The sequence below is a fragment of the Thunnus albacares genome, chromosome 15 (genome assembly GCF_914725855.1).
Source record: "Thunnus albacares chromosome 15, fThuAlb1.1, whole genome shotgun sequence".
In the NCBI taxonomy this organism is placed as follows: Eukaryota; Metazoa; Chordata; class Actinopteri; order Scombriformes; family Scombridae; genus Thunnus; species Thunnus albacares.
Window position 1 is genome coordinate 14,523,245 of NC_058120.1, and position 27,988 is coordinate 14,551,232.

Genomic DNA, 27,988 nt, shown 5'->3' on the forward strand with positions numbered 1-27,988 from the left:
GAGCTCTGTAGGTTTGCAGTCTCACCTATTCAGATGGGCTGCAGATTGTAGATGTGGGGGCATGCAAGCAGATAAAGGACTTAAACACACACACAAAACCAAGTCAGTATAGACATGCAAGTTTCACCTCCCCCACAGACACACACACACGCACACACACAGACACACACAGACACACACAAAGGTGCTAATGAGAAAAAAAACAGGCTGTTAGTTATAGTTACACTTAATACAATAAAAATGACCACGACAGCAAAAAATAAGTAGAAACAATACATTTATAAAATTACAAATTGTAAAACTGTACAGTTACAATAAGTGAAGTATAAAAAAAACACTGAAGTGAATAATTTTTCATTGAAAATAAAGGTTTCACCCACAAGGTGCACATAAACTATAATGCACAATCATGTAAGAACAATTACATTTCATTTGATCATATAAATATTAATGAACTAAACACTATAAACTATGTTTACAAAAGTATGCAGGGACAGACTGCTCTGGAATGGTTTTAATCATCGTTGCTCATTGTTGATGTGTATATGCTTACATGCTTGTTGCCGTCTCATACCACAGCGCAGCTAAGCCAGGGAACCATGAAAGAACAGATGCAACCTCAGAGCATTAACATCAAAGTGTATTTGTATAAGAGCTTGTTTTCTTTTCTCGTCCTCAGGCTTCAAACGCCGAGCTGCAGCGGCTGTTCTTATTGCCTCTTTGGCTTAAAAAATCCTACTATGGTGACTCTGCCTTGCAACAAAAGCCAACACACATGGGAAAATAAAGACAAGGTAGAAAAAAAAAAAACATGGCGAGGGCACAAGGCTCTCCCCTCCTTAATTGTACCTGAAGGGAAATCCCTTTAAATAGTAGTTGGCAGAGGCAGTGAGCTGGCAGGCAGATCAAACAGTCACTGAGCAGAAGCCCTATAAATACATCACATTCACTTGCCTCACTTCAAACGCCTTCTCCTCAGCCCAGCCTCTACGCTCCTCCTGCAAATCACAGAGCCGAGCTGCATTCGACATGTTTCCGAGGAGGACACAGTTCTCATCTTAAGCGCAACATTTTGCTTTGCTTCACATCGCCGGCTGCATTACCCCTTGTCCCACTCTGTTAATAACTCCAGAAACAGGCTCGTTCCTCACGTCACACTGTAGAAGTTTCAGGAGTTTTGGTTTTCTTCACATACACCTCCGATGTCCCATCAGGCACCAGATGACTGAAGCTGCTCCTGAAAGAGGCCAGGAGGCGACCTAAAAGCAGGAAAACAGATGAGAGGAAAATGTTTAACAAGTCAGCAACACTAACAAGGAACATGTTCTGACTTGATGATCACAATAACTATACATTCCTACTTTAAAAGCTTCATCAACAGATTAAAGAAGTAGCAGCTGAGTGTGGAGCATTTTCCCTGTTTGTCCATGAAACCTCTTTAATTTAAGTAGTACGTTTTATTCAGACTAGAGCGAGCTGGGAAACCATAACATTTCTCAGACTTGTGTATCAGATAACAGAGCAGAAGGGAGTGGAGAACTTGCAAAAAAAAAAAAGAAAAAAGAAAAAGAAAGAAAGTAGTTCATTTGCGGCTTTACTAACCCGTCCAGGTTTTGTGTCCACTCAGACTGAAGCTGCTGCATTGAGAATGAGAATTACAGATGTACGCTGCCTCTCTGGCGCTGTGGACCGACAGCACGCAGCCTTGCTGGCTGTAGGACGGCCAGCAGCGGTACTCCACATTCCCAGAGGTCCCCATGCCTCGCATCATGGTGTAATCTAAACACAAGAGGAGGAGATGCCACTTCAATACAAGAGGCTACTGAATGATTTTTGAAGCACTCGCTGAGGACAAGATGAAAGTTGAATGATCCCTGCGGGGAAACTGATACAGAACAGCATCGAAAGAAGAGAATTCAGATAAGAACAACAAAGAGGTTTCAAAGCTTCTACTGACGTAGAAGGAGAATTACTGTGGTTATGACTGACAGCTTTAAAAAGCTTAAAGATATATGAACTCAATTCAGTGGTTTTACACTGATCAAAATGTCTAGTGGCCACTTGCTGGCAACAGCAGGATCCAGTTAGTTAAGTCTGGTGATATTCCATATTTTTCTTATTTTCAACAAATTCCATGAAAAGACCACAAACAACAATGATTTGATCCGACTAACTAGTATTATCTGTGTAGCCAAAGCATGAAAAAGCTAATTCCTCTGTGCCATAAAGCCCCACTGTTGCCCAAAAAAAACCATCAGTTAGAAGCAGCATGCAGGATTGGCCAACGTGTTTCTTCCTTACGATAAGCAGGAGCACATTAATTTGTTGATTTGACAATAACAAAAATATAGAATATCACATCTTTTAACAAATGGGGGATGTGTTCTTGGTATGAGAAAAACTAAAAAGCAATCATTTAAACAGAGTTTTTGCAACGTCATAGCCCGGACACCCAGAAATATTTTCCTACATCCACATACTGTACATGTTCACAGTGTACTAAAAAAAAAAAAGATGGACACTAAGTTTATTAATTCTTCCTTCATTTAAACATATTGTTACCAAGAACCTTCTAAGTCCATGTTGGTCTATGTAAAAAAAAAAAATCTGTTTCAGTTCTTTCACAATGAACTGAAAAAAAAAAAAATCACTTCACCTTTCTCCTCCCCAACATTTGTCTTACATTCATCATTATAATTCTTTCAGTCAGACGTCTTGTGGATCTGGCTTTAAATCATCTGCTGCACATTAGCAGAAGCCACGAGAAAGAGGCATGCACACATACGCTTGCACACACACACACACACACACACACACACACACACACACTAGAACAGGACAAAAGCCTCGTCTGTGAGTCTGTATGGAGGAGGCACACTGTTACAAACTGTTAACCTTCCTAAATGGCAGGAGCCGGTGTGTGTCTGTGTGTGTGTGTGTGTATGTGTGTGTATGTGTGGGTATTGTTAAGAGGAACAAGACACGAGGATCTGCCTTCTGGGTATGAGAAAAGGGAACAAGGAAAAGGAGTGTTTAGAGGATCCTTCTCTGGGGAGAGAAAAATGAGGCCTGTTGCGGAGCTAAAGGGTGGCTGGCTTCAGCTGTCGAGGAGACAGAGACGTATGAATATAAACTCTTTGTGTTTAAGATGAAGGACAGGAAACTGTCTTCCTCTCATAATAATATACAGATTGTCAAACATATTTCTTATTTATTTTAGTGTCCAGAATCTTTTCCGCTTGACCTGTAGAGTTTACTTTTAAATGAATTCACTCTTTGTCTTTTTGCCTTTGCCACATAACTGAACACCGGCCCTTTTAAGAAACTTAGACTCAGCGCTCCTCCATCAAATCCCAGATGATCTCAGCTGTGGAAAAGTTACATCCACTTTACCAATGAATCTACATCTGTCAGCAATTTCAAATTAAGACTTGGGACCTGATAAGTGTCTTTCTCCCACACACACACACACACACGTGCACACACACACATATATTACTACAATATGTTCCTCTTGGCCTCTTTTATAAAGCATAGTTGTGTCTTTGGCTGCCATTCTGATTTTTTTTCTCTTTTTAGGGGAGACCTGTTAATGAGCCCATGTGTTTTTTAATACACAATTGCACAATCTGTGATTTTGTTTTTCTCCTCTGATTGTTTAATCATTTAAAGCGACAGTTCATTCCAGTTTCTACCGAACTACACCCACCAACCATTAGAGCAGATGCATGCTTCCTTCTGCGCGGAGAGACGGTTGGCGGGTGTAGTTCGATAGAAAGTAAATAGTTCCTATATGAAACTGCTGTCAACAAGGTCTGCTGACATTGCTGTTGAGTTTTTCAAATATATATTTTTTTGGTGTTTTGAACACCATGAACTAAGTGCCATCCGGTTCCATTGTATTCAAGAGAAGGCAGACAACTCTATGGCCTATATCTCCAAAACTTGGCAACTCACACCAAAATGACCTAGATGGATAAATAGCACTACAGGTAAAAGGAAAAATATGTTTTTTTGATTTTGGGGTGAACTGTCCCTTTAAAGCAATAGTTTGACATTTTGGGAAATACACTAACTACTATTTGCTTTCTGCAGAGAATTAAATGAGAAGACTAATAAATATATATATAATCAGCCAGCAGTTGGTTAGCTTAGCTGTGCATAAAGACTGTTCTAGCTTTGTCCATAGGTAAAAAAAACACCTACTAGCACCTCTGGAGCTCACAAAATTCTCAAAAGTCTTGGTTTGTTTAATCCCATCAAAAAACAAATTTTTAAAGCAACAAGTTGTGATTTTAGGTGGTGTTATGTACCAGAATTTAGCGGTACAGATTTTGTTCCCTTTGGATAAAAACACAAGGCTACAGTCAGCAGCTGGTTAGCCAGACAAACATGAGAGTGTGGTATACATCTTCTTATATTACTCTCGGAAAGGAATCTAATAAGTGTATTTCCCAAAGTTTTGAATTATTGCTTTAACTTTGGAAATAACTAAACTAAACTAAACTATAAAACGACAAAAAAAAGTGTGACCAGGCTTCTTCCACCACACAGAAACATACCCGTTTCTAGCTTAACCCACAATATGGAAAAATAATATCCAAACACATTTTTTGCAGGTCTTATCACACACACTCAGCAGCAGGGTTGACTCATTGCACCTCCTTGTTAAGCTAAAACATTCCTTTCTGGTGTCAGCCACAGCGCCCGGGCCTCTTTACCCTGAATCTGTGATTAAATTCACAAAGTGCTGCTATATAAACAGTCCAGCATCTGGGGGGATGGAAAATCTCACCACAGGAAGGCAACCAAGTCATTCTGTTATTAATATTTCATAGAGCTGAGAGGAACGGAGGGAGGGGGTGAGGGGTTTGCAGTGGAGTCGTGGCGAGCTGAAGGGAAGAAAAGTGAAGGACTTTCGGTGCTTATATGGAGAGAATACAAAAGCGGGACGGTAAGTTTGAAAAAAAAAAAAAAAAACCCTGTATGGATATTCTGAAATGGAAAAAACTATGTGTAAAGTAAAATCATTCTTATTTAAATGAATGAAGGAAAAAGCATGCAGGAAAAAAAATCTCTAGGTGACTTTCCTGAGAAGCAAAACTCTCTGTGTGTGCCAGTCCCTGTACTGTTTTTTTAAATGAACGCCGACTGTGCTTTCTGAGCCAGAGACATGCAGGATTAATCCCACTTTGTTGGTTTTGTCCTCTCATTCCAGCTGCCTAATAAACCTGTCAAAACAGCCGGAGCGGGAGAAACACCCACCTACTACCCCCCCCCTTCACTTTTTAAAGATACAAAATGAAAACAGGGGTGTAGACTGTCTGCCTCTTTCTCTGAAAGTGGATCAAAAAAAAAAAAAGGGCTAGGCATTCTCTCCGAGGAGAAAGGGGTCTACAAGAGAGCCCACTGTACTTTATAAGAAGCAGCTTTCATTCCAAAAGCTCTTACCTCTGATTATTGATGGAGGCAGGTTGTCCAGGTGCAGGCCAGACTTGTAGAGGAGGAGGATGTGTTCAAAGGCTTCCAGCGTCTGATTGATGTCAGCTTTCAGCTCCCCTAGACACACACAATGCATTCAGTCTGGTAAACGAAGTGACTGAAGGCATAAAGTAATAGTCAGCCAATATGGATGATTTGTTTTCTCCTCGCTATGCTCTCCTGTCTAATCCCAGCTGTGTGATTTCAACAGATAACAACTTGTATTCATTACCTTGTTTTACATGTCATGAAGCATCCTGTTGAGCTCATTAAATGAGGCACTTAAGGAAAAGGGCATGTCATTACACAACTACAATAACCGAATGATTTGCTTTCTGATCTTCAATAGTTAACATCCTGTCATGTCAAAACGTCTCTCATCCTCACCTGTGGAGTTCATGATGTGGTCTACCAGGTGTGTGAGGCCAGACGGGGCCTGATGAGGCAGCAGGTAGGTGAAAAAATACCTGGGGCCAAGCAAAGACAACTCAGTCAGTCAGACAGAAAGACAGACAGACAGACAAGCCCCGTCACATAGTCCCCACAGAACATGACTTGTCTCACACTGGTGTTAAAACAAACACAAGTCCATAAAGCTGTCAAAAATCTGAAGGCTTTTTAAAGGGAAAAGACTTTTTTTTCCACTGAAACTACCAATTTATTCATCACACCTTCTCCATCAAAACCACAAACTTCCAGCTGTATGTCTTTGCTATCAACAACATTTTAGGTGTCAGCTGGGCCTGTATTTAAGCAATCAGCCGTGCAGCCGCTTCACACTCCATCATCAATCGCACATTTATCATGTAGTAAAACTGTCACTTTTAGCTTTTTACCTGTAGGCGTTGTAAATGTTCATCTTCTCATTCAAGCCCTCACACACTCCCCGAGCCGAGCAGGGCAGAGTGAAATTTCTGTGTGGAAACTGGAGGGAGCAGTCGGCGTCTGTCTGACACGCAGTTTCCTCTGCACTGGCGTCGTCGAGGTCTGTGAGCTTTAGCTCACCCGAAACGGTAACAAACTGCCGGGGCTGGAAGTCCAGCAGAGCCACAGAGCCCAGTGGAGACTGGGACAGGAAGTGGAGGAGCCTGACCAGGTCCAGACAAACCTGGGAGGAGACCAGACATGCCAAAACCTGATCAGCTGGACTGATGATTTATTTAAGAGCACTGAAACTTAGTCACGGAGTAAGATCATTGTAACTCCAAGGAACTTGTAACTAGTAGTGAAACAATTAGCTGATCAACAGAAAATTAATCAGCAACAATTTTGATAATTGATTAATCATGCAAGTAATTCATTGGTTGCATCTCTCCAATGTTAGCATTTGCTGTTTTTTTGTTTTTTTCCCATTTAAAATTAAATTCAAATTAAATATTTTTGAGTTTTGTACTGTTGGTCAGAGAAAATTAGGGCTCTGGAAACTTTTTCACAATTTTCAGCGATGTAATAGATTAAATATTAAATTGATAATTAAAAAAAAAACAACTAAATGATTAAAATAGTCTATAGTTAAAGCCTAACTTTTAGCTCCAATATTGGGTTTAGTTTTTGTGCTTTAACTTTTAGGAACAACAAACAAAACAAACAAACAAACAAAAAACCTAAAAAGTTGGAATAACTGAAAAAAAAATTGTGGTGTTCAAGCTAAAACTGACTTGTTTTTTCCTGAAAAAGTGACATATTGACAATATAATTAAGTTTCATTATATAGCTAAAAATGGTAAAATATAAAAACCTCCGGTCTCACAAAAACACAGTGCTGGTGGCTTTTAAGACTTTTCACCAACCACACTTGCAAGCCATTTCCTGAGACGGTTTTTATAGTACTCTTTAAATCCTATAATAAAAAAATAAGTGGGCTACTAAAAGGAAAATAAAGGCATTAGCAACGCACTGACAGAGCATGAAATGACTGTCACACTACAAACATAGCTGCAGTGTTAGGTAATGCTCTGGGTCTCCTGAACGTCACTTGGTGGGATCGAAGTGCTGTAAAAACAGGGGTGGGTGAAACCAAACACCCCCGGATTACTGTAGCCTGCGCAGATGCAACGTAGCTGAAACTGAAAGAGGCCGCCCAGCTCGAGGGGGGTATTATGAACGGCTATTTGGGTGATGTTGCATGAGGCCCCGCAGTTGACATGATACTTGCAGAATTTGTTATTACACTTTCTAATCCAAAAACAGAAGAATGCGTGTTCTGACTTCTTTTTTTCTCTCCCTCCCACTAATTCTCTCTCTTTCTCTTTCATTCTCTTTCAAACACATCCATGCGTGAACACACCCACCCACACACACACACACACACACACACACACACTCTTGGATCCCTGGAGTGTAAATTCAGCCTCTGTTGACTCCCACTGTGAGCATACCTGCGATGGGGTTGAGCTAGAGCTTTGTGTGTGTGTGTGTGTGTGTATATCAGATGAAATGACATTCCTAGCCTGCAGTGGATTAACTCCAGGACCCATCTCCATTCCAACCATGGCCTGATCAAATACACTGAGGGACAGATGTCAGACCTCCAGGAGTTTCAAATGTCCGCCTCCCTCGTCTTTCATTCTCCATCTCTTCTGCCAAGAGGCGAGGGCTGCACATGTATTACGTGCAATATGTGTGAGAGACACAGTCGGCCTCCCAGAGTGCAGTGTAGTGTAAAGGATAAAGCACAGAGCATGCGTATTCAACAGCTGAGAGCAGTAGTATATCGTGCTTACCCTGAATCTGTCCTCCCAGGGGCTCTGGAGCAGCTGGATCATCTGGAGAGGATTCCCCTGCTCCAGAATGACTGTGACTCTTCCTCCCCCTTGTCCTCCTCCTCCCTGCCCTCCTGCATCTCCTGCACAGTGACCTCTGAGCTGCGGGTTGGAGAATAACGGCGGTTAGTCGCAGTAAAACAGAGCCAGTGTGACTGCACTGTCTGAAGGAAGACCTTGCAACTTTTTGCTGATTTTAAAACTGCAGAAATTAGAGAAAGCAACAGGCTAAAGTGTCTTAAAGCTCTTGAACGTAGAAGTAAGCTGCAAGGACATGATGTTCTGCCAACCTTGCTCTCTCCGGCGCAGACTTGTGACAGTAAAATCACATTATCCTGCCAAGGGAATGAGCCCTATGAAATTAATCGATTGAGCTGTTTTGGACACACTGCTGTCACACAGTCGAGGAGAACTGCTGGATGTGAGAAGCAAACCTATCCGTTTAGTTTCAAACTAGTTCTGGATTGGGCCATAATGGTTTGAGTGAATAAGCGCTGGGGGTTTCAGATGCAACCAGGGATAGTAGAGAGGACAGAGGCACATTGTCTGCTCTTGCAAAACTGTACCCAAAAAGGTCAGAAGAGGGTCAGTGAATTTAATTAAATTACATGGGAAGGTCCTGCAGAGCCAGGGAGGCTTTTCATGCAGTTCACTGTGTGCGAGACAAAGGGAAATGTGAGCAGTGGGAAATTCTAGAAAATTTTAGTAATATTCACACAGGATTTTTCCTATAATGTTTCTGTTGTGCTTTAAAGTGAGCAGGAGTTTTGAATCTCTCATATATTCCTTAACTTTGCAATTAAATTATATATTTTCCATAATGTTGCTTTGGCATTTGGACAGTAAAACTTCTCAAGTGGATAAAAAAAAAAGAGTTTAAATGGATGCACAAAATGAAGGCAGTCAGCTCTTTACCTTTATGATATTTGGATGCTGCAGTCTCTGCAACAACACCATTTCTTTCTTCAACTTGTAAGACACGAGCTCACGGCAGCCTTGAGGGTCTTTAAAATCCTCCACACACTTTCCCATATCTATGCCCTGCTCATTGACCAGTTTTAACGCCACGGGCTGACCTCCAGCCAAATTCACTTTGACAACCAGTTTGGTGTATCCAGAGCCGAGGATCTCCACCGCCTGCATGTCCACCAGAGAATCACAACCCATTTCATCCATATGCGCTTTTCTGGAGCCATGTGTGATTTCATTCCACAGATTATAATCCAAACTCGATTCTAGTGCTTCATCACGTTGGGAAAAATGTCGACTTTCCCCTGGTAGTCCGTTTTCATCATCATCATTATCGAATAAAAGCAGCGGGATAATTTCTTTGCGCCTCTCGTTGAGTTGGGAATTCAACGCCCCGCGGAGCGACGCAAACTTCTCTTCATCACCAGCAAGAGTTGCATTGGAAAAGTGAGATATTGTGGCTCCAAACTGCTGCACGCTGCTAATCAAGAGTGACACCAGAATAGAAAGCACCACGAAAGCCAGGAGGGCAGCCGCGCGTAAAGAGTTGCCCATTATGGGCATTTTCCTCTCGTGGCACGGCTACTGCTGCGGGAAAAAGACGCACGGCCGCCGGCTGAGACGACCGCTCGCTACAAGTGAAAGGGCTTCTGACTTTCTGCAGGAGAAGTGATCAGCTCCTTGTTTCCACCTCCCCGGGAACTCCCTCTAGAGGTGTGTCCTGTCCGCTCGTAACTTTACACCCGCTGAACAACTTTGCAGGAGAGCTCGACCTCATGTTGTCACTCAGTCCGCATGTTCAAGCACTTTTACACAGCTGCCTTCACAACTGCAATCAGACTGTATAAAGAGATGCAACAGTCTGATAATATACTACATGTTGTATTGAACACAGACTTACACTCAAACAGACTTACTTTTTTAAAAAAAAGTTTAAATTAGAACTTACAATTTGATCATAAATAGCCAAAGTGGTTCTGTTTATATGCTGATTAACTGAGCTCGAAATACAATTAGTGATAATGTGATTATGTTGTTCCACATCAAACAACCAGCATGTATTTATTTTGTAGTGTGAAGTAGACACAGTGGGAGGTAGAGGACTGGTATCACCTTCACAATCTGTCCAACAGGTGGCAGCAGAACACCTTTTTATTCTCACCTTAAGAAACTGATGTGTTCAGAAAGAAATGGCACCAAAAAGTGCAATCCAATTTACACATAAACACATTTTTGTACTCCTTGTTTCCACTCAGCCTCTCGTGGTGTATTTCCTGTTGTACCTTTATTTATCCAACTGTGTTACAGATCTTGAGGCAGCATTGGAGCTGTAATGAAGCGTTTCCCTTCGCATCACCCCTTACTGGCAGAGATCTGCCACAGGAAATTACAATGGCTGTCGCCTCATTACCAGCCAGAAGACAAACCCCTTCTCAGCAGCCTCTCATTATGTGTGTGTGTGTATCTGGGTTTACGGTCAGGTTTTGGGTATGTGTTTATTTTTTTTCTTGTGTGTGTGTGTGTGTGTGTGTTTGGCAGGCAGAGCAGTTAACCAGTGTAAGTTAATCAGTGTCTGAAGTCAATAAGGCATTAGCTGTGTCAGCTGCAACTCAGGCAGCTCAGATAACTGCATGCCAACAACACAACAGGCTTTTGTTAGAATTTGGGGGCACTGGTGCACAACAACAATCCAAACAGGATCATGTATATAGTAAAGAAAATCTAAGCTCAAAGATCTACTTACTAGTATTCAGAGCTTTCAACTGCATCCCTTGTGCATGAAGCATAAAGCCTCTACAAGGCCATATCCTTACATAATCAGATTGATTGTAGATCAGTCTGATTCTCTCATCAAACACTTAATCAACCCAACAGACACATGTATGAATCAGTTTTTATTAGGCTACATCTTTGAGATGAAAATAAAGATATTCACCCTCCAACTGTGTCTGCCTCTCATTTAAAACCTTGAAATAGGACTTTGATCTCTCCTACAAAACTTTCTCACACTCTCTTTTTCCTGATCTTTGCTTCTTCTTCCAATAAATCATTTCCTTTTTTTTTTTACCCCAAGGTGGCCCCTCAGAGACAAGCGTCCTGCGCCATGATTCATATTTATAACCAGAGCCAGACCAGCGGCCACCTCATTAGCAGTGAGTCTCGCAGGTCTGCTGTGTCACAGTTTCTCCTTTTCCTTTTGAGCCAGTCGGCTTCGACTGACTCTCACTTCTTAATAAGTAGCCTTAAGTTATAGTCTGTTTTTTTTTCTGTTCTCTTCATTATGATAAAAATAGAACAATTTCTAAACCCACCAAAACTTAATTCACCCAATTTTTTTTCCTTGAGAAACACTAAAGCTACTTTTTTGGCCAATACATCACCGTCAAACTGATGTCATTCTTAAATACACTTAAAAAAAATATATTAAGAACTCCCTTTTTTGGCAAAGTCTACCAAAAAAAGCCAAATCTCTTTAGCTGCAGAGGAAGGTATAAAATACACTATTGAAGAGATTTTTGAGATACTTCTTGAGAATTTCCACTTCTGGTTGTACTCTGCCATATTTCAGACGGAAATATTATTCATGCTTCACTATGTAATGACTGTAGGCTTATTAAAAAATGTTGCATGTAAAACATCTAATGAAAATCCCATAAATATGATTATACTAGACAGCTTCCTAGTGTGGCACACCTCATAAAGGGTTGCAAGTGATGGATTTATTATTGGTTAATGAATCATTTATAACTGCTTTATAGAGTAGACCTACAGTTATAAGCTAATAATAGGAACAACTTTTGGGGTTGCCAGTTTGTGAAAAACCCCTTTGGCTGGTCTGTTGAATAATGTTAGTAAACCATTAATAAATGCTAATGGATTTCTCACTTTCTAATGAATCATTTAGTCTGCAGCTAGAAATGTTTATAGGTAACTAATAAATGTTTTTATCCATCATCTCTGCAGTTATACATGTTAGTAAATGGCTAAACCCTTCAAATGGATTTGTCATGACCTGGTAACCCAAAATATGTTATTAACAGTTTATAACTGCATCTATAAAGCATTAGTAAATTATTTATTAACCATTAACAAAACCACTAGTTATAGCCTGCAATAGCTTTATAAATTGTGTTTTATTAGGAAAAATGTACCAACCATGCTGCTCAATACTATGTCAGTAGTATCACATGGACTCGCTAACATTAAATGCTTTTTCTTTGTTAATACAACAAGATGGTAAAGGGACCAGGCTTCAGACTAAATTTTGGTACTTAGGTGCGACTTATACTACTTAAAGGTGTAGTGTGTAGAATTTAGTGGCATCTAGCAGAACAGACGTTGCAGAAATGGAATATAATATTCATAAGTATATTTTAATTAGTTTATAATCACCTGAAAATAAGAACTGTTGTGTTTTTGTTACCTTAGAATGAGCCCTTTATATCTACATATGGAGATATAAGGCCGCCATGTTGCATCACCATGTTTCTATAGTAGCCCAGGAGGGAGAGACGGTGGGGGATGGGGTATTCAGATGGTTACACACTGGTCCTTTAAAAGTTTAAATAAAAATGTGACAATGTGTAGGCTAAGTAATGAGACTATTACTTACACTTTTGTTTAGAGCTGCAACGACTGGTCGATGAATTGATTATTTGCCAACTATTAAATTAATCACCAACTATTTTGATGTTCGATGAATCATTTGGAGTCTTAATTAAGTAAAGAATGTCCAAATTCTCTGGTTCCAGCTTCTCAAATGTAAATATTTTCTGGTTTCTATTATAGTGAACTGAATAACTTTATGAGTTGTGGACTGTTTGGTTGAGACAAAAGAAAACATTTGAAGACATCATCTTGGGCTTTGGGAAACAGTGATTGATATTTTTCATCATTTTCTGACATTTTATGGACCAAACAACCATTCAATTAATCCTTTAAGCCCTTGTGCACTCTGATTAAATCAGACTTCACCTTTACTGGCTAGTTAAGATTTAATAAAAGAAAGTGTTGAGGTATCGTGGCTTTTACCTGAATTCACCTTGTCAGTCCTGACAAGAATAATACAGTATGTTGCCAACTCATTCGGTATTGATGCACCGTTGATCAGCAGCTGGAGGTCTCAATTAAGTTATGGCTTTAATTGAACACAGCATCACTGTCTGTGGACCTTCATAACAAACATTAAACAGCAGCTGTAGCTCCTGTCTGAGCCAATTAACCAGGCACTGATGCCTTCTACCCGTCACTTTGTGTTCCAGCACCGCGGCCGGTTGGACAGCGACCAAGCAGCGTCCTCAGCATCACCGCGGCTCCGCCAATCAGAGCGCAGCTCGGGGCAGATTAACCCAAACAGCCCTGGTGCTGCTCTGTAGTAGCAGAAACAAGCCCGTACCTCTGATCCTCGTGGACTCAGTCTGGGCAGATGGGGACTGTTTATCTAACCCAGTCCAAAATTACAAGACATTCGTAATTGCCTTTTTTTTCTTGCTTCATTTTTTAAGGCCGAGTCAGAGGGAGATGGATGCTTGCTCGACAATAGGAGAAAGCACGGATGCGATTGTGATGGATGATTCTCCTACAAATGAAAGGGGAATTCAAGAGGCTTGCCAAAGGTGGGTTGTTGTTTTTTTCTTGCCTGTGGGTTTATTTGTAGCTCTCTGTGTAACTTGATTATTGACAGAAAAAATTGATATTCAGCAGACGTGAATGTGTCTCCTGTGGCCGCTATTGTTCAACAGCACTCAATCTAGCTGTGTTTATACTGTGGACAATGAGATTGTGTGCCATGATATGGTTTCTACTCTTTTTTATTTTTCCATAACACTATAATAATTGTCTTTACAAGATAACTACATCATTAACCCCTGATTAGGCTGCACTCTTTCTACTGCTGGTGAAACCAAGAGAGGATCTTCTGTCAACTTACTTTTACAAATGTATGTTTAGTGATCACAGCATTTTAGGGAATATCATTATTTAGTACACGAGTACTTTAGGAACATGATAAAGGAGAGACAATGCTTTCAGTGCCTTCTTTAATTCATCATCATATAAATAGGCTTTTGTGCTCTACTGTATGCGGTAGCTCCACAAATCAGGGCAGCATCCATCACACACACTTTCTCACACTCAGTTGACTTGACAAAGATCTGAGAGATCTGTTCTGTTGGTCAGGCGAGAAGTCTGGGTCACTGATGTCACCCTGTCACTCACTCTGTTCCCCACTGATGCAACGGCCCTGCATGTAAAAAAAAAAACATCAAATGGCTGAGGGGGCTTCAAACATGAAAGTGGGGCTGGAAGCAGCTGAGGCCTGACACCCTTTACCTCAACAACACGCCTCATTTTTGTATCTCCCAGAAAGATATCCTCTTTTTGTTTCCTCTTCTAAACACAGAAGGCAGATCTTCTAATAATACCCACACAGATCCATCTCTGCCTTAAGGTTAATAGTTTGCCTCCTGAATACAGATTGAGCTTCTAGTGCATGTACATGTGTGTGTGATTGGGGGTTCAGGAAATGTTCGAGGACGTGACATTGAGTGGCATCCGGAGAGTCGATGAAAGAGACATGCAGATAGAGAGTGAGACAGAGACCTAGAGGCAAACAGAGGAGAGAGTAGAAAGAGATGAAGGTCTTTAACCTCAGAGATTCTTTGTGATTCTCCTTGCTGGAGTCTTTTGAGTGCCCCTAGACGTTACTTTGGCTCCAAACAAGCATCTCAGCAATTGACACTACCAGTCAAGCTTAGTTTTGACAAGAGGGAAAGATGATTAAATACCTAATAAAGCGGCAGCTGAGTGCATTTAAAATGAAATGAGAGTAACTTTTATGTTGTAATCTTGCATGTTTTGAGGTGAACTCAGAGGTCATTCTGGCATCAGTGCACAATGTCAGTGTCCTTTTTTATTGTGGGGAGCAGCTCAGTGACACCTTCCTGGATGTATTTTTGTATTCATCTGCTGAAATATTGATGAGTTTCATGAATTTCTTTCCTCTTGTGTGTGTTTATATTGGCTGGCCTGTGAAAAGCCATGAAAGAGGAGTAATAGGCTTAAATATTCACAGCAGGTTACAGTACACGGTATTTGCTAATAATTTAGTGTACCTGTGTATTGTAGCCGACGTAGAGTACTGAATGGGGTTTATAATGCTACAGCAATAAAATATAGTGTTAAATGAGTTGACAGTGTTGACTTCCCCTTTATTGAATGTAATTATTTACTCAGTCCAGCACCTAAACAGGCTCAATCAGTTGAAAAACATCTGCTATGTAACTAAAAGCTGCTGAGTACACAGTAAGCAATTTATTATTTAGATCACATTACAGTTTTATTGTAATACGAAGACAAAATACTGAGGTTCAGTTCCTCACTGAGCTCCACCATTAATCAGCTCCATAATCCCTCTGCCACTGTCTACCACCAGTTCAACAGACTACTCATCATCGGTGCGCCTTATTATGGAATCCAAATAAAACTGTGTGAGGTCATTTAGCCTATGTTGACTTACTCTGTCGCCATAGTGACAAGACAGGAAGAAGTGCGGTTGCATCCAGTCGACTGTGGAAAAACAAGCATGTGGTAGACTACACAGACCTCATGCCCTCTTTTTACTGAGATGTAACTACAACAGTACTCAGTGGTTCAGTTTGGTCTCTAATTAGTCCAGTTTCAATATCATGAGATGTAAAAAAAAATCTGGAAATAGGCTGAATGAAGCTAAAATCCTATAATGTGATAATAAACAATTCTTAACATAAAGTTCTTGTGGCTGCACATCATCTTTCCTCAAATGGAAATTTTATAGATGTCTTGTACCTCATTTTATACAGATTTCCCTAAATTTTAGTTGATATACTCAGCATCATGCTAACATGCTCACAATGATAATACTAACATGTTGACGTAGGCCTATAAATGTTTACCATGTTCTCCATCTTGGTTTGGCATGTTAGCATGCTGACATTTAGACTAATAGATGTTTTTCACAGCAGACATTTTCAAAGCAGGCAAAGCACCGCTACAATTAATAACATTAATGATGGCTGAATCACATTTAGTTTGTCCAAATTTATTAACTCCTGTATGGTGCATGGTTTACCAGTATATAGCTTCCTTGGACAATTGAATGAAACTGAGCCATCATTAACGTTAGTTGAACCTGTGTAACTATTAAAGTATTGGACAAATAAAAAATTAAATGTAATGATGAAAAATAAAGGGAGATCACCAAAATTATTACAGTTCATCCTGAGGGAAACATGAATGTCTGCACCACATTTCATGGCAATCCATCCAACAGTTGTTGAGACACTTCACTCAAAACCAACAATGTGCACCACATAGTGGTGCTAAGGGAAAATTCAGGGGATCACCAAAAACAGTGTCTGTACAAAGTTTTTTTCATCCATGTAGTGAATATTGAGCTATTTCTCAGGATAAGTAAAAACATTGACCCACTGGTGGTGCTAGAGGCTAGAGGAGACCATCAAAGTCATTAAAGATCCTCTCCAGACATGTATAAAGACATGAAAATACTCTGCTTGGAACAATAATGCGTGTCTGATATGTTTTTTCCACAAAACCGTATAATTACAATGTTAAAATTCTTAAAACAGTATCATCAATGAATATGTGAATATTGTTTCATTTCAGAAGTTTTAACTGCTGGACACAAGTTGTCTCCTACTTCACTGTAAAGTCCATTCTTAGTTTATGTGCAATGGAGGCTTTAAGTTTCCACATCACACTTGTGTAAATTGAATATTGGACCAGGATTGGCTTCCAAACTAGTTGTAAGTCACAAATCCTGCTCATAGGCCCACCTATTAAAATCAGGTTTTTAATGAGCACAGAGAAACTTTCCACTTTCAGCAGATGAATGTGAAAACAGCCTTCTAAAGTCAAACTCTGCACATGCATTTTTCTGCACAGTGAAGCTCAAACATTCAACTGTAGGAATGAATAGAAAAACATATTTTTGAGTGGCAAGGGACTTTAAGTTCCATCCACTGGGGATCGTAAATGTCTGCATAAAACTGCGTGTCAGTATATCCAATAGTTAATTCAGTCTGGACCAAAGCGGTGGCCCAACACAATACTCCATGGACTAATAAACTGCGCAACCTAGCCATACTGTAGGAATGAGAAAGAAATACATTACTCAGAGGGGAGAAACATATCATTACACTTGTCACTCCAGGCTTCTCCTGAATGCTGCCATTACCCATGAGTCATCACTCAGCCTCATGTTATCTATCCTGGACAGCCAGCTACCTCTCTCTCATAATGGGGTCTCTGACATGATATGTACAGTCTCTCACATACCTTTCTTTTTTTTTTTTAATTGGGCCTCCTTATTTCCACTAGCCACAGTGCGTTACCCAGAAATCCATTCCTTACCTCATTAGTTCTGCTGGCTCGCTCAATTCTCCGTTGGAATATGAGATAAAGTTGAGCCAAGAATATAGTCAAGAAACTGAGATGTCAATCAGTGTGTAGTGGGGGAGATAGATTGTTATGCCTAAGTTTTACAGACATCACCTGCATATTTGCACTGTTTCACAGACGGAACTTTTGCACCTTCAGTCTAAAAGAACTGTTGCCTATATGCCAATCATTAATTCTCTTCTGCTGACACATTTTCCTCTTCTCTTTTCTTTTCCTCCCTCCTCTCTTCCTCACACCCATCTTTCTCTCCTCCCGTCTGTACTCTCTCCTCCTCAGCGAGATCCCGGCGGTCTCTCTGTGCCCTCCCGACAGTGTGTGTGCTGCTGAGGCCCATTTGACAGTCATCCAGACTGAAGGGGAGCTATGTGACAGCTGCAGCAGCCTTGGCAGACCCTCTTCCTCCTGTCAGCTTTATCACCAAGTATGCATGAGCACTGACTGTACAGTATCTTGTTAAGGATAGATATATATGGAACCATTAAAAGTCGGACTGTCTCAAAAATAGGTTAGAAATAGATGTTGGATTTGGGAGGCAGTGACAAAAATAGTCAGTGTGTCACTCAAAATACTGGGGCATGAGTGATACAAGAATCCTCTATGAGAAGATCATAATATGCAATATTTCTGTTTCATCTATCTTTTTTTTTCTTTAGGTTCCCCAGGGTCCTCGTGCCGGGGCCTACGATTCGCTACAGCCCCGGAAATGTCCCCATTGCAGCCATCAGGAGCCAATTAAACCAAACACCTGCCAGGACTGTCATTCAAACACAACAGGGCCTCATGCTGAAGGAGTTGTAGTGGTCAAAATGGGACACAGTTGTAGTTCTGCGCATCAATCACGTCACAGTGCTGTGAGATGTCACTGGCTGCACGGTTCAAACGAAGGCAGGACACAAAAACCGACGCAGCGACACGTGGTGGCAGTCAGGTGTGTTTACAGACATTTTCTGTTCATCCTTTTCAAATTTGTGTGGATCATTATTATAATAAAGTTTTCAATTATTAACAGGGATGGAGGATTCTACTGCATCCTTAGAAAGTAAGCACAGAAACCCATTTTCACTTTACAAACCCAGAGGTAATGCATGTCACACTTGTTATGATCATAATAATGAATCTTTACTCAGTGTCACTGACAGCTTCTTCTTCTGTGGTTTTCTATCTGGCAGTTATTCCCAGGTGATAGTGGATTACCCTTTAGCAGTGCTCATTGGTTGCGCTGTGCTGCTTCTGGGTTGCTCACTGGCTGGCCTCTTCATTGGTCCATTGCCAGACTTCTCTGACCCGCTGCTGGTGAGTCAGTTTAGAAGAAGTCATCACTCTGGAGAACAGGCGCATGTCTGAGACATACGCTCATACAAAAGCATACTGTTTATAACATTTATTCCTATAGTGTCCCTTAGTGCAGCTCATGTACCTCGACTGTCAAATCTACAATACAAACCTCCCTCATCACCTTAGGCTGAGTGTTAATTACTGTTTCCCTAATGACTCATGATCTCAGGCATATCCATTTACCTCAACCTCATCTCAAATTCAATGATCCACTATGAATTAGATCACACTTGCTGTCATCTTAATTAAGTACATCTTCTCACCTTTGAGATGGGTGCTTACAAGATAAACACTGATTAATGAATAATTCTGAAAATGCAGCATGTGAATCTCAACAATGAGTCATTACTAATATTAAAAAAAGGATTTACATACAAATTAAATATAATTGGGCCAACACAAGGGTTTTCTGATTATTTAAGTGTGGAGTCTGATGTCCAAGTAGTTCTCCTTCTTTTCTTTTAAAATAACATCAAACGCATCACCAAAAAAAAGCCAAGAGTGTTTTTTAATGGCAATTCAGACATTATTACAAGGTACAAATGATGCAGATTTATTCAGTAAAATGCTGCAGTGCATTGATGGGCACCAGCGTCCACGCTGTCTTTAGCTTTGATGTCTGATTGTATGTGTGTGTGTGTGTGTGTGTTCTTTCTTCAGGGCTTTGAGCCACGGGGAACCTACATTGGAGTCCGCCAGTCCAGCTTGTCTGAGCTGCTGGAGAACACTGGCCCGGGGAAAATTTTGTCTCCTTTACCACAGCAGCTCAGTAAAAGGTCAGAATGCAGACTTTCTACACAGCCGGTCTGCAGTACTGACTGCTGCACACAGATGCTTTACAGATGGAAACGAGCTGTACACATGCAGCGATGGTGGTCCTGTCAACTTATGTGTATACAGGTGTGGGGTTATAGGTTATAAGTATTGTTGCTGCACCTAATATACATAACTTTACATGTATTAACTTTATATAGCATAAAACACATTCAAAATAGATATAAAATAAAGGCTCATTAAATATAGAAATATCAAATAAATGTTATTATAGATATGAACATGTAATTTAAAGTATGTACGATCATTAACTTTATAATAAAATAAATGATTTAAGTTGCTCTATTTTAACAATAATCAAATTATTCTCCATCAGCTCTGAGGGAGCGTTTTAGTGTCTTTCAGGTCATTGTTTCAGTTTTCCCACATGCGACTTTACTGTTTTGGTTCACTCTCACTGCTCTCATCAACCTTGTTTCCAGTCGACAGCAGTTTTCATGGAAAAAGCTCTGATAAACCCACAGTAGGCTAGACTCCCAACACTAAATGTTAGATGGACAAAGTTAGCGACTAGTGGGTAAACATAGTGGAGCATTTAGCCACTAAAGGGCCAGATGTTTTTCTCAGTTGGAGTTTTTGGAGACCAAAACTGAGCCGAAAGCAGAGTGAATATTGGACTTACATTTGCCAGGTGGCCAGAAAACACACTGCCAAATGAATGATAATGTTGCTTTGCTCCAAGTCTGTTGGATGTGTAAATAAGCAGTTGTTTGCTAACACGTTCAACATTATAAGGTGACAATATATTATGTTTACAGCTTATTGCACTACCACCTAATGGCCAACAATAAATTAATGTACGTTTAAAAATGATCCTTATTACTTTTTAACATCATGTTTTAAATGTGTGTGTGTGTTTGTTCTATCTCTGCTAGTTTCGGGGCTGCTGTCAGTAGAGATGGCAGCGGCAGCCAGGACGCCTCCAGACTTCGGAAAAAGAGGATGCTGGCCAGGGACTCATCTCCAGATACCTTCCTCTGCAACGCTCCAGGTGGGTCAGTCCTAGTCAGTTCATCCCTGCCGACACACTCTTAAATCACAGAAAATAAATATATAAATTAAACTGCTGCTCCATTGATAACAGCAACAATAAAAATACAAACACCTTTCAAAATACATTCTGCAATTTCCAATTTAGGGTTAATTAAGTATTCTATCAGTTTGCATAAAATATCAATTCTATTCCTAATTGCAATATCTAGACTTGTATAGCACATTCAAGCAAGTTGCCAGGAGGAATATAAACACCGCTAGCTCCGGCACATTCATCAGAGCAGACAATGAAATGGAAATATTATAACACTGTAATCAAAGCCCATTCAGAAGCTGAGATACTTTTAAATATGTAAATTAAAACCCTTCAGCTTGTTAGGGATTAAGCAGCACTCCCAGCACACTAATGACAACAGTGCAGCATAAAAACAACAGTAACAACGTACTAGTTAAGTACAAATTTACAAAAACAGTGAGATTTTGAGATGTGTGTAATAGCTTTCAGTTGTGGCTTCAAAGAAAGAAGTTTGTTGAATGCATTTTCAGTTACTCCACATTTTCCTCTTAAAGTTCTACTTTGAAATAGTCTGCTGTTTGATCAAAGACTATATTTCTGTTTCTGCCTCATAAAAACACCAGAAAACTGCCTAAACGAATTTATTAGCAATTCCAAGCCTTGAGGTTTGCATTTCATTTAGAAGCCTAATTTATACTCAAAACAGACAGCAGGACACATGAAATATGTTGTTTGCCTTGTTTTATTTTTATTAATTTATACCCCCAAAATGTAAATCTTCTACTAACAGTTAAGCTATTCTGAACATTTCCAATCATCCCTACAAATTGATGATTCACTGCCAGTCATCTTTGAATCCATCTGTCTTTCTCCACGCAGGCGAGCATTTGTCCCAGCTGGTGTTTCGTTCAGAAAACTCAGCCAGTCTCTGGAGCCTGAAGGCCATCCATGCCATGTGTGAGATGGAGCAATCCAGGGTTCGCTCTGATTTACTCAACCCTCCACCTCACCTTTAGTCCTCTGCTTTTTGTTTCTTTCTTCTTTAGCCACCATCTTCTGTTAATCACAACTTCATTTTTCTTTCTTTCGTGCCTTAACCATATCCCACCTTTAAATTCTCTGCAGGAATTAAAAACATGATTTTTATGTGCAGTATATTACCTCATATGAAATGAATTCATTTTTTGTGTATTTGTTTCAAAACTGGGCATGTGTTCAAAAAATATTTCCCTTGTCTGATTCAGATACGCTCCCAGGCCCAGTTCCAGGACCTGTGCCAGCAGCATGTGAGGGTGGAGGCAGAGGGAACGTCCAGAAGCGGCTGCTGCCCCAGCTGGTCCCTGGGCAATTACTTGGCTGTCCTCACTAATGCCTCCTGCTGCCTCAGCCTAACCTCCCACCAGGTAGCTTTCTTTTCCATATCCTTTCCATTAAAAAATACCAGAGAAACAAATTACTTCATTAATTGGAATAATTACCACAAAGTTTTTCTAAGTTCAAAGCAATAGCCAATCTTGCACTGCAAGTGAGATGTGAGGTGCATGGTACAAATTAACATTTTTTTAGCATGCAGATACATTCTTGACCTTGATAAGAGACATATCTGTGGTAAAATATTCTGAGCACAATGTTCACTTACTTAGTTAAAATAGCTGAGTAAATGAAGCTGGAGTTAAGCATACTCTACCACTGATTTAACATTTTTTATTTTACATTTAAAGGTCCATTTAGTTTTTTGGAGGAATGTTTTTTCTAATTCTTGTCAATAACAGAATTAACATGAACTATGTGAGTGATATCAAGATATTGGTACCACTTTCTAAAGCCTTTATACCTTTATAAAGGGTTTATAAACTGACTAAATTATTTACTAATTCTGTCTCAATCAGTAATAAGCTACATGTATTAATAAGAACGACTGTTGGGTTTCCAGGCAGTGAAAAATCTCTTCGGGTGGTGAAAGCTTATTAGAAAGTGGTATCATTGTATATTATACCAATTCCAAGTTGTACACAAAAAGAATTGAAAGAAAGAAATTGAACTTCTTTTCCACTCTCAGTTTTTCACCATTTAACATTCATACAGACAAAAACTTTCTCAAACAAATAGTTTGTTTTTGGCTTTTTGTATGAATTGTGAACAATAAGAAAAATGTTTAACGATGCCACAAAAGATATAATTTATAATTCTACATTATAACATAACTCCTGGAGTGCATTAATGATCTGTTTGAAGGGTGATTTTATCAAGGCCTTTAATATCATTCAATTTTCTCCTTTTCACGTCAGGTCTCTGAATCTCTAAACCTTCTCCGGAAGTGTGCTCTGTACTATCATGAAGGACATCTGGTTGAGGCCTGTGTTGAGAGACCTAAACATGGCAGCTGCTCCTCTGTCCCGTCCCGCTGCAAACAATCCCGCGTGGTGTTCCAAATCCTACACTTCCTGGTTGATAAAGACTTCCTCGGGCCGCAGACTGTTGAATACCAAATCCCAACGCTGAAGTACAGCCTTCTGTTCTTACCCGTGGACAAAGGAGAACACATGATGGAGATATACATGAACACTCTTGAAGGCAGGGACCTGACGTACAACAACACGACTATCACTGGCATGGACTTTGGCATCAAGCAGACGCTCTTCAAGTATTACCTGGCAAGAGATTCAGTATACCCTATCCTAGCTGTTGTTTCCCTTCTTTTCACCATGGCTCTGTATCTCCACTCTCTCTTCATAGTGGCATTATCTGTGATAGCAATCGCAGGCTCCCTCCTTACCTCCTATTTTCTCTATAAAGTAGCATTTCAGCTGACGTTCTTCCCCCTGGTCAACCTCTCTGCAGCTCTTATTCTCTTGGGAAGTTGCTCCAATCATGTTTTCATCTTTGCTGATTTCTGGAATCTGCAGCTATCTCAGAACCCCATGGCTTCCCTGGAGAAGAGAGTAAACAGAGCTTTGCAAGAAGTTGGGTATTTGATTTTAGCATCAGGATTAACCTCTAGCGCAGCATTTTTCTCTGGCTATCTCAGCAGCATTACAGCAATCAGATGTTTTTCTGTTTACCTCGGAACTTCCTCTTTCATCAGTTCACTTTTAGCGTTAGTGTGGCTGCCATGCTCTTTCATTCTGCGTGAGCGCTACACAGAAGCATCCTCTGCATCTGTAGCAGTGCAGGGATGGAAACCATGCTGTTCCAAAAACACCGGTGGCTTCTGGGATACAAGCTCACGCAAGCGATGCCTCTTCACTCTCGGGCAGAAGCTGAGAGAATTGAAACGAGGTTTCGCTGACACCTCCAATTTGTTATTTCTGAAAATCCTGCCTTGCGGAGTGGTGAAGTTTAGATACATCTGGGTGTGCTGGTTTGCAGTGCTTGCTGCCGGTGGTACTTACATGTCTTGCATTGACCCAGGTATGAAACTGCCCACCCTTGACAGCAAGGTCACCCAGCTTTTCCGCTCCAGTCACCCGTTTGAGAGATACGACGCAGAGTATCGCCACATGTTTATGTTTGAGAGACAGAGGAATGGAGAGGACAAGCCTGTGAGGTTAATGCTTGTTTGGGGCGTCAAACCAACTGATAACGGGGATCACTTTAACCCAAGAAGCAACGGCTCTTTGGTTCTTGACCCAGACTTTAACATGAGCCGACCAGACGCGCAGGTTTGGTTGAGGGACCTATGTGTTCGGGTTCAGAACCAAAGCTTCTATGCTGCGCCATCACCAGAGGATAAAGATGCAACCACAGACCATATCTGCCTTGTGGAGCAGCTTATACATTGGGTATCTGTCAGAAGGTGCTCAGAGAGTGATGATGCCCTTCATTTCTGCTGTAATGACATCCCTTTCCCCTACCCTCCCAGCGTTTTTGAGAACTGCCTCAGTATGATGCTGGCAGAGAGGTACGCTGAGGGCCATCTGGCCCACAGTGGAGGTCTGTACTTCCAGCCAGATGGCAAGGTCGCTGCCCTCGTGTTGGCATTCAAAACCACATACCTCTACAGCTTCAACTTTAGTAGAACCAGTCTTTTCTACAGAGAAATCCTGACGTGGTTTAACAGAGAAATATCAGGGGCACCACAAGGGCTGGAGAATGGCTGGTTCATAAGTCAGCTGTCTCTTTTTGACCTACAGCAGTCTTTAAGCTCAGAGACTCTGGTGGTAGCTGGCTTCTCAGTAGCCCTCACATTTGCTTTGCTTCTCTTAACCACATGGAATATTCCATTGAGTATATATGGGACTGTGGCTGTAGGAGGCAGTGTGTTTGTCACGGTCGGCCTCCTGGTTCTTCTTGAATGGCAGCTGAGTGGCATTGAGGCTCTGTTTATATCATCGGCAGCAGGGTTGTCTGTTGATTTTATTGCTAATTACTGCATATCCTACAGCTCCGCTCCTCATTCAGACAAAATTGGGAAAGTAGCACACTCCACTAAAAGGATGGGATGTCCTGTAGCAATAGTCTCTGGTGCATTTTTCAGCATGGGGATCATCATGTTGCCTGCCACAGTCTTGCTATTCAGAAAACTGGGGATTTTCCTGTTTTTGGTGAAATGCGTAGCATGTGGATTTGCAACCTTCTTTTTTCAGTCCCTGTGCTGCTTTTTTGGACCCCAGAAAAACTGTGGAAAGATCACGCTGCCATGCTTTTCAGATCAGACCGACAGTGTGCTGTCATCAAGCTCAGCAGCAGCAGAACCTTGTTCCTCATCTGCCTCAGCTGCTAATGGGGCCTTTGGCAGATCTAGAGTGAGGAGGAGTTATGACAAAGACGCAGGTGGCTATCTGTACCCCAACCACCAGCGTCAGCAGAGGCAGAAACAGAGTGGAGCGGGAGGAGGAGGGGGCAGAGGGCAGGAGCAGTACGAGCTGCAGCCGCTGGCCTACCGGCTGAGTGACAGCTTTGAAAACAGCACCTGCACCAGTAAGCTGTCCAACCGGCCCTCTGTGCTCTCTGATGAGATTGAGTACTCTGGGAGAGATGTGGATGGGGACAGTGAGGAGATGCAAAGTCGTCAACATAAGATCAGCCAACCGCCTCCAGCTCTCCAGACCTCATCTCCTTACAAAGAGAACACTCTGCGACCTGCAGGTCTAGCACAAGAGGACCTAACTAAGGACAGGCTGCTGTGTAAAACTTGCCGAAGTCAGTGTGGTGGGGTGAAACACTGGAGCAATACATCTTTCTCCTCATCTTCTAGCATTGAGGAGACTATAATCAGCCACACACTTGAGACCATCGACCAGCCATCTCTCTGCAAAGAGGAACAAACCACAGATGAGCTCCATCACCATCATCACTATCACCTCTCCTCCCAGTCTCAGAGCTCCTGCGAGGGTCTGGAGGACTCCAACGAAACGTGCCTGAGTGACATCGAACCAGGGCCTTCAAATACACAGCAAAATGAAGAAGAAGGGGAAGTTCATTTACAACCAGGACACCTAAATGGGAAAAGAGACACGCTTCGTCTCTCATTGAAAGAAACAGTTTACGAGACTTGTGGTAAGGGCCGCAGCAGCCAGAGTGAAGAAGTCGTTATTTTACCCAACAGTAAGCCAGACTTGCCGGACGTTTGGATAAAGAGAGACGGACAACGGGAGGATACATGTTGAGCAAAGCTGGAGGAATCTTTTTCAACACTGTGCATTTATTGCTCTGAATATATGAAAAGGAATCACTGTACTTACACAAGCATATAGGAATTACAAAAGGAGCACAATGCTGTTCCTTTTGTATAATACTAAAGGGAAATATAAGCCAACTGCAAATTTAACATGTGACAGCATGTTTGTCTAGTGTTGCTGCTAAGGTTGTTACCGTTTCTGTTCAGAGCATGAAAGTTAAATTGTTCAGCAAAAGGTCAAATCAAAGCATGATTTGTTCATTCCGGCATTTTCAGAAGAAGACAGTAAAAGATTAAGCTTTCCTTTCAGCTCTAACCTTGCACCAGTATCACACTTGAAGAAACTAAAGCTACAGTATGTGGTCAACAAAAGAATTATCAAGTACTGCACCTGCTGCCTGCTGTTGCAGAATTTACTTTGTGCCTGGAACTTTCTAACATCTGCACAGACTGGGTTACAACAAATACAATGCCACCAGCATCCAACCGCTGGCCTTTCTCCGTGCTCGAACTTATCTTAACAAGCCATATTACATTCAAGGACTTGACTGAAAACAAACATGTTAAAAGATAAATGTGAGAAATACAGAGAAAGTGCTGCATTGTATGTGCCTGCATACAGAATTACATACAGTATGTTAGCCAGAACCAGTCATTATCACGTCAACTGTGACTTGACTATAGCCAAGATCCTACAGTTGGGTTTGTGATGATAATGTGTACAGTATGTCCTCTGTGACCATGATGTAGAAAATCAGAAACCTGCGGTTTGCGATGTGTTGTTTGTAGTGTCATGGCTTGTTTGCATTTACTGTTTCGCTGTCAAATTGAAAAAGTCATGCTGTTTATTCCAGTGTCAGTGCCCACAAATGTCATGTTTACTTAAAAAGGCAAAAAAGGGTTTTAATACAGATAAAACACTATATGTGGGTTTATACAATTTTGGTGAGTTGGTGCGTACTGTCCCAGGATCTGTCAATTGGCTGTGTATACCTTTGCCTTTAGTGAGCAGCAGTGAGCTCTAATTGAGATTACTAAAGCAGTAGTTTTACCATCACATGCTTTGACTTGTACATAAACCTTGTTGCAGCACTCTTAAGAGGAACTCCAACTGGCAAATATCTAAAGGAACAGAAAGCCTTTTAACACCCCTTCCCTCCCCTACTGTCAGCTGATTCTACATGTCTCATTACCACTCAAATAATGGTACAGAAGACATGTGAAGCATGTGCCAAACTTCTTTCAACAGATTGTTTCGAACACTGAAACAGCTGTATCTGTGTGTTTTTGTGCCAAGGATGTGTCCTTTACAAAAGTAAAATAAGGTATGTGTTTATAGTCTTATATATTATATTAAGTATGGAATAAAGAGGTGTCAGAGGTCCAGAGAAGGTGGTTTAACACAAAGACCTTAACAAGAAGAGTCAAATGTGCCTATGAGCAGGGTTGTTTCTCATTGTAAGACGTGTTTGCTTTTGACATCTTGACTGTATAATCACAATTCTTCAATGAGCCTTCACT

General features: G+C 41.0%; 2 protein-coding genes across 2 annotated transcripts; one reads left to right on the forward strand and one right to left on the reverse strand.

The window, feature by feature from the left end:
* Positions 1-260: 260 nt before the first annotated feature.
* On the reverse strand, positions 261-9,865 carry pkdccb (protein kinase domain containing, cytoplasmic b). The gene is made up of 7 exons (XM_044375780.1): positions 9,159-9,865; positions 8,205-8,345; positions 6,318-6,589; positions 5,869-5,948; positions 5,452-5,559; positions 1,603-1,779; positions 261-1,259 (listed from the first exon to the last, which is right to left on the reverse strand). The coding sequence occupies exons 1-7, from the start codon at positions 9,774-9,776 to the stop codon at positions 1,153-1,155; spliced, it is 1,503 nt and encodes a 500-aa protein (XP_044231715.1). The 5' UTR covers positions 9,777-9,865; the 3' UTR covers positions 261-1,152.
* Positions 9,866-13,583: 3,718 nt separating this feature from the next.
* disp2 (dispatched homolog 2 (Drosophila)) lies at positions 13,584-27,987 on the forward strand. The gene is made up of 10 exons (XM_044375649.1): positions 13,584-13,828; positions 17,946-18,090; positions 18,323-18,597; positions 18,679-18,708; positions 18,839-18,962; positions 19,665-19,780; positions 20,714-20,829; positions 21,727-21,824; positions 22,092-22,250; positions 23,136-27,987. Exons 1-10 carry the CDS (start codon positions 13,734-13,736, stop codon positions 26,454-26,456), a joined length of 4,479 nt encoding a protein of 1,492 aa, XP_044231584.1. The 5' UTR covers positions 13,584-13,733; the 3' UTR covers positions 26,457-27,987.
* Position 27,988: the final 1 nt, after the last annotated feature.

Excerpts from the sequence above, each read along its gene's own strand:
- pkdccb (XM_044375780.1), bottom strand. The coding sequence starts at position 9,776 with ATGCCCATAATGGGCAACTCTTTACGCGCGGCTGCCCTCCTGGCTTTC. Across the intron at positions 5,560-5,868 it reads CCACATCATGAACTCCACAG|GGGAGCTGAAAGCTGACATC; the intron begins GTGAGGATGAGA and ends GTGTGTGTCTAG. Across the intron at positions 1,780-5,451 it reads GCCTCCATCAATAATCAGAG|ATTACACCATGATGCGAGGC; the intron begins GTAAGAGCTTTT and ends TCTTGTGTTTAG.
- disp2 (XM_044375649.1), top strand. The coding sequence starts at position 13,734 with ATGGATGCTTGCTCGACAATAGGAGAAAGCACGGATGCGATTGTGATG. Across the intron at positions 13,829-17,945 it reads ATTCAAGAGGCTTGCCAAAG|CGAGATCCCGGCGGTCTCTC; the intron begins GTGGGTTGTTGT and ends TCTCCTCCTCAG. Across the intron at positions 19,781-20,713 it reads CCACAGCAGCTCAGTAAAAG|TTTCGGGGCTGCTGTCAGTA; the intron begins GTCAGAATGCAG and ends TATCTCTGCTAG.